A 6,516-nucleotide genomic window follows, 5' to 3' on the forward strand; every position below is an offset into this window, starting at 1 on the left:
GCTTTATTTACTTTTTTTGTTGGAAAAACACTCTTGGAAGACTAAGGTATTAAAGCCTTGAAAAATAGCTATTAGACATGTCCAATTACTGTATTTCATAAAAATTTTAAAATGCAGAAATGTAGTGAACACATTCTGTATTGTGAATATGTATTTAGCTGATGGACTGTAACAGTTCAAATAGAATCATTTACAGCTTATTGAGTAAATAAAAGTGCTTCCATAAAGATTCACCTGACACCTAGCTTTTATTTCAGGTAACTAATCTCTTTTTGAAAAATTGCTTAAATTTAGATTTACATGAGAGAGTATCAGAACACCTCAGCAGTTTAAAAAGTAATTCAAATGACCATGGACTTTACGGATTTAAAATGTAAGATCAGGCGGTGAATATTAACTTTTAATGGTCTCTGATAAAAAAGTTATTTAACTGTCTTTTACTGTCTGTGTTATATTAAAAGTGTTATGATATATTTCTGGATACTATTTGTAACAAGAAAAAAGTTCATATTTACTTTTTCTTGGTGAAAGTTTTTTTTTAAAACATATAATGTGTTATTTGTTTCAGGGGTGTAGCTCTGTGATTCATCAGTCTTACATAATACCCAGTGCACATTATAACACATACCCTCCCCTGAGTGTCCATCACCCCATCCCCTAACCCCCCTCCCCTCCTTGTTTTTTTTAGCATCACATTCTCAAATCAAGATTTCACCAGAATTTTTGCTGGCTTGTTTACAAGCTATTAAGTGACTTAAAAATCAGGCCCCCCCCCCCTGCCCCATTTCATGGGGGAAAAAAAACAAACGATTTTCTAGCAGTGTATGGAGTATAGCAAATTACCCTACCAACAAAAAAAATGTGTTTTCATTTACACAAAAGTCAATCTGTTCACCTGGTGGAGGGCATACCTTTTGGGAGTGCAAATCTTTAAAAAAAATCTCTTTTTTAAAAGTTATATTCCATGGTTAAGACATAAAAGTTCAGAAGCTAGCATGCAAGAAGTGAGTCTGATTTGAAATACTAGGGAAATACCCAACATCCCATTTCAAGATGATGTAGTTAAAAAAAATGTTAGATTAGATGAAAAGATGCTTTTGGTCAACCTGGTAGAAAAATAGACATATTAAAAAGTTAAGATGAGACAGGGCAAAAGAGGACCCCTCCCCCCCATAGAGTACCAAGATCCATTGAATATTAATGAGAAATGAGTTAGAGGCCTTCCCTAAAGGACAGTCTCCCTAATGTGTAATGTGCTGTGTTAATGGAATCATGAGAACAAGAAAGGAAACTTCGAGAACAGAATATAGATTGGAGTAAATCACGTATGCCTTTAATATTGCCAACAGGGGTGACTGGTCCGTGTGGCGCGATTCTGTTGCTCTGGTCGAAGGCATCAGAACAAAATACCCTCTGAGACTCCCTGACCTACCTTGGTCCGCTTTTGCACACTTCTCTCTTCTCATGTATAGTTTTCTTTGACCAGAACTTGAGATATAAAGACGTAACAACAAACTTTTGAAGCCTCGCCTGATGGTTTTCTTATATCATAATAAAGAATACTGTGGCTATCTCTAAATTTGATTAAGAAGAAAATCAGGCCCTACCATCTCCTGCCTTTCAGGATCTCCCTTTGCCCTCAGGTCTGACAGAAGGAGAAGTTAGTAGAGATGGCACTAGAGTCCTCATAGTGGCAATATCAATCAGGTAATGATGCTGCCCATTTGGACATACAGAAAAAAAAAATTAGAAAAGATGCTTCTAGGAGCTGTAAAAGTACAAGAATTTGTAACTGTGGCCTCAGATGGAATGAGATGCCTCTGTTCAGGGTCCAGTATTCCAGTTTTGCAAATGAAACCTTATCAACGTTGTTAATCAGGGTCAACACCTGATCTCGGGATGTCTTTTCCTTCCATCGGGATCAGCTAAGCCCTCTCCTTCGTAACGTCATTCAAGTGGTCATTTTAGGTGGTTTTTTTTTTTTTAACTTCAGCATAAAAAGGGATCATTTCCGTCAAGAAATCAAAAGAACAGAGATCAAAGAAAATTGCTGAACTAGGTGTTAGATGCAGCTATCGATTTTTCTCCAGTTGTAGTTAAAAAAAATCCACAAAAATGGTAACATATACAACAGTTGCATTGCTAATACTTTCCTAAAGCCAGTGATGGCTTCCCTCTTATTTTTGCATGTAGGAGTGGTTTTGTAGAATGTGACATAATAAAGCAGATCCTTATAGTTCTTGCAATTTTATTGCTACAACTGTAAGAGAATCTACCAAAAAGAGGGTTTTGTTTTTTTTTTAAACTCTGAAATGTAAAGTGCGGTTTTTAATGGAGACACCTATGGAGACACCCATAGCTAGGCTTATTATCTCAAGAACATTTATTTGCTGGGAATCTGAAAAATTCTGACATTCGATTGATCAATAGTTACTTACTATCAACAAATATCATAAAATAACAATACCTATCTGCTTTACTGATAAGACTTCATTCATGTTAAATGTTAACTACTGGTTATCAGTGTTACTGAAGGCTTCGTCAAAATATTAATTCTGTTTTCAAGAACATCAGGGATGTGTGGATTTCCTTGATTTGACTTCTAGTAGTTTCTGGAAACCAATAATGTTTTAAAATATGTTGCAAATAGTTTCCATGTTGCAATCCCACATTTTGATACACGATTTCCAAATACTTTTAATAGAACAGTTTTTATTGAAACAGAGCGGTGGCATTATTATCAAAGGAAAAGGCAAAAAAGTTCATTTCCCTGGCATTTTATTTCTCACTGTGCTATTTCCTAGAGGTCACTAGAATTGACTTATTTTTCTTTGGGCCATATTTGTCAATTAAATGAGACAGGCTGATAGATTTTTAAAAACATAAATACCCACAGTTCATTTTCTCAGCAGTCGGATCTTTCATATTATAGAGCACATATTATATAGCATAATGAGATCAACACTCCCGGCATTGGTTTCTGGAGATTGCCTATGGAAGCAGAGGCAAAAAGGCCCAGTTGCACCGACTGTTTGATGCAATAACTTTATAAAAGTTTTATACAATGTTTCAGTGTTTAAGCAAACTCCAGCAAAGTTCATGACTTCGAACACATGCTTGGAAAACAATTTAATATTTACATATTTTCATACAGATTATGGCAAGAGTAAAAATAACATTTCCACCACATCTTGTGCTACAATGATTATTAGCCCTCACTTCCCTGTTCCTGGTTTTTTATTCTGTTTCCGCATTTTCAGCTCTATGTTTATTTGTTTTTTCTTCTTTATATCGTAGGTAGGATCACGAGACCATTCAAATCTCTCCATTCCTTCAAGAGCTGCTCTTCCTGCGGACACAGTTGGTGTGGGGGATTTTTTGCCTTTGCAAGCTGAACTGGACACAACTTACACTTTCTTAAAGGAGACATTTATAAATCCTCTGACGTCATCTCACTCCTCTTCAGCGACTATGTCTGCCAATGCCAAACGACCAACTCAGATTGGATAATGACTTTATGAGATAAACAAACAAAAAAAATGCAGGAAGAGTTAACAGTACAATTAAAATTGTTTTGAAGGGGGATTTTTCTTATCAGTTGAATTTTGTTTCAGCACAAGTGGCAGTGGGTTTTTAAGAATCGTGTGACATCTTGATGTGTGCAGGTACCTAAGTCTCCTTGAATAATGAAATAACCAACTCTTTTCCTTCTAAGTTTTATTTATTATCGCAGTGGCTCATTTTTATGTAACATATTTTTAAATGTTAAAGAATGACACATTTTGGGTAATTTCCTTCAGACTTAAAAAAATCAATAAGCCATTTTAGTCTCTATCTATCAAAGTTGTTTCATACTTGTCTATTTTAAAGCAGGACCGCAATACTTTAATAGGATTGAAAGAGCTATTTGAAATGTATGCCAATGATTCCTGTCATTTCATGGCAGCCCTGCCATGGTTCACTGAGCCCCCTCTTCTCTCTTGTCAGCTCGGCTGAAGACAAGCATTTAGTTGCAAACTTTAAGCAGGTTGTGCAAAACAGAAATGATGGGACTGCTTTCCCTCCTGCACAATAATGTCACTCCTGGTCAATGTGAGAAGGTCAGGTTGCTCCTTGTAAAGCTACATGATACCACTTGCCCATTTGAACAAGTTAAGTTAACTGCTGAATCCGGTCCCTGCAGGCACTGAAAACTCATCCTTTTATCAAGTCTGCATTTGATGAGGAAGTAGCACGAGCGTGCCGGGAGATTTCTGGGGTATGGTTAGGCCCTTCCTAAGGACAGTGCCCACACGAGGAGAGCAGGTAATACGAACTAGTACGAGCTGAAAAACTTCAAGGTAATGGCTGTTTTGACCTTCAAAAGAGACTCCTTTTTTGTTTTGGTTGTTGGTAGGACCCCAGAGTGACGCCCATCTTTGATGCTGACAGAATTTAAAACAAGGCCATTGCCCTGCATTTTCTGCCTTGTAGCACACAAAAGTAAAATTGTATGTCAGGCCGAGATGTCGGGGAGCTGACAAGATGCCCCAGTGACATTTCAGCTAGAAAGAGCAAGTGTCTTGCAACCAAGTGGTCAAATATCAAATAATAGGTCAAGCAGGAAGGAGCTGAGTTCTAACCACAAAGAGGTTTCTGGTAACTTACTTGACAAGCTTTTGGGCGCTTTGTGGCTTGACAAAGTGATGTTCTGTTGGGTATCGCTAGACAGACTGTTCTTTATCGCCTTCAGAAGATCAGACATTGACATTGATTAAACTCTTTAACCCTTAAAGGTTAAATCCTTGCAGTTTGCATCATGGTAAGTGAAGAACAAAGAAATATCTGTAATATGTATTTGTTTTTGTATTAATCGTTTTAACTCCCCGGTGCTATTAACTTCTGATGTGAACTGTACTTTTTGACAGAGTTTTGATACAAAATCCATATTTTATACTATTTTTCATGGTGGAGTTTTTCATTATGGATACATTAGACAATGACAGTGTATATTATGGAATCTATCTTGTCTTGTTTTTACAGTGACATTTGATCCAAATATAACGCAACTTCTGAGAATTCTTTCTATTGGCCTTGGTAAATAAAATTTGTATACTAACTATTGATGTTATTAGCCAAATTAGCCAAGTGATTTATGCCATCGGAAGTGAAACCATGACTGTCCTACCATGTGACACAATCCTATTTCTTACAGTACTGAGACAGCGTAATTAGCTTTAGATAAATATTTAGAAAGCTGTTTATGTGAAGTAAAATTACATCTTTAACCAAACCTCTCTTGGTTCTTTCCTGGAATTATTTTTATTAACCATGCCGGGTTTTGAATATTACAGAATATATGCTGTCTAACATAACACACGGGAAATTCACTCACAAATTTATTGTAATGCAGAAACTATTATTGATTGTTTTTGTATAGATCATAGAATAATCTCTGCATATTTCAAAACACTTTCTTCTGTCATTCCATACAATGATTAAGACATTATCTGTGTAGAAATTGATATACAGCTTTGTAGTTTATGTGACGTCACTTCCAATTTCTACACTATAGAAAAACAGTGTTACCTTATATCACTTAACATTTCTTTGTGTGTGTAGGTTTGTGTTGAATCTGTTTCCAGAGTTTACTGATTTAAGAGGAACGAGCACCTCTGTAAACTTAGCCTTGGACAGTCCTGGATTTTTCTTGCCTTCATTTTACCATCTGTTAATGGGATAACACCAAAAATAAATGTATATATCTCTCCATATATGTGGGCATCAGATTTTACAGATACATTTTATACTGTCAATTTTGAACCACATATTCAAAAAGATTATTAAATCAAATCAAATCAAATCATGTCACATTTATAACCAACTAGATGCTAAAGGCCAAAGAAACTGAAGGATGGGCCTCCTGAGTGATCATTAGTATTCACTACCAAATATAGTAATTTTTATACCATATGCTTTTTTCCCAGAAGTCAGACCCAGCAGGAGGAGAAGATTTAATGACATATCCTATGGAGATCTGAGAAACTCTAGACTGCTTCTGAGCACGTTAGTGACCAATCGCTGAGGATTTGAGATCTGTGTTCTGTTGGCAAGGACGGTTGCTCAAGCAGCTTCTTTACCTCCTTAAGAATGATATATAAAAGTAGGCATTTCTCAGGAGAACGACTTCAAATATTTTTGTAAGGGGAAGGAATTTTTCTTTACACCTTAGTATGTGGATTTTCTTACTAAACTTCTGTGATCTAGAAAAATACCTCTATCTTCCATCACTATCAAAGGGATTCTTAAAGTTATTGTTCCGATATCTAAGTCACACTAACTCCTTGAAGCTTTGCCTGAATTTTTAATAGAAGCATCTTGAAATGACATAATACAAACGCTGAGGCATAGGAGATTGTGGCGATCGCCAGTTCAATGACAATTTAAACAGCAGAATGGTAACTTTCATTTACCAATGTCTGGCGTTTTTTTAGACTTAGCGACACCATTTATTTCACATTTATAATATAGGCTGTT

At 36.1% G+C, this 6,516-nt stretch overlaps 1 protein-coding gene across 1 annotated transcript in view; it reads left to right on the forward strand.

Moving 5' to 3' along the window:
- The window catches only part of CCDC171 (coiled-coil domain containing 171), a 295,661-nt gene extending 290,392 nt beyond the window's left edge, over nt 1-5,269 (forward strand). The window contains exon 26 of the mRNA XM_080819723.1: nt 3,298-5,269. Coding sequence (XP_080675849.1) covers nt 3,298-3,510 — 213 coding nt within the window. The 3' untranslated portion in view covers nt 3,511-5,269. The remainder of the gene's footprint in view (nt 1-3,297) is intronic.
- The last annotated feature ends 1,247 nt before the right edge of the window (nt 5,270-6,516 follow it).

The sequence above is a fragment of the Martes martes genome (assembly GCF_963455335.1).
Source record: "Martes martes genome assembly, chromosome: 12".
NCBI classification, from domain to species: Eukaryota; Metazoa; Chordata; class Mammalia; order Carnivora; family Mustelidae; genus Martes; species Martes martes.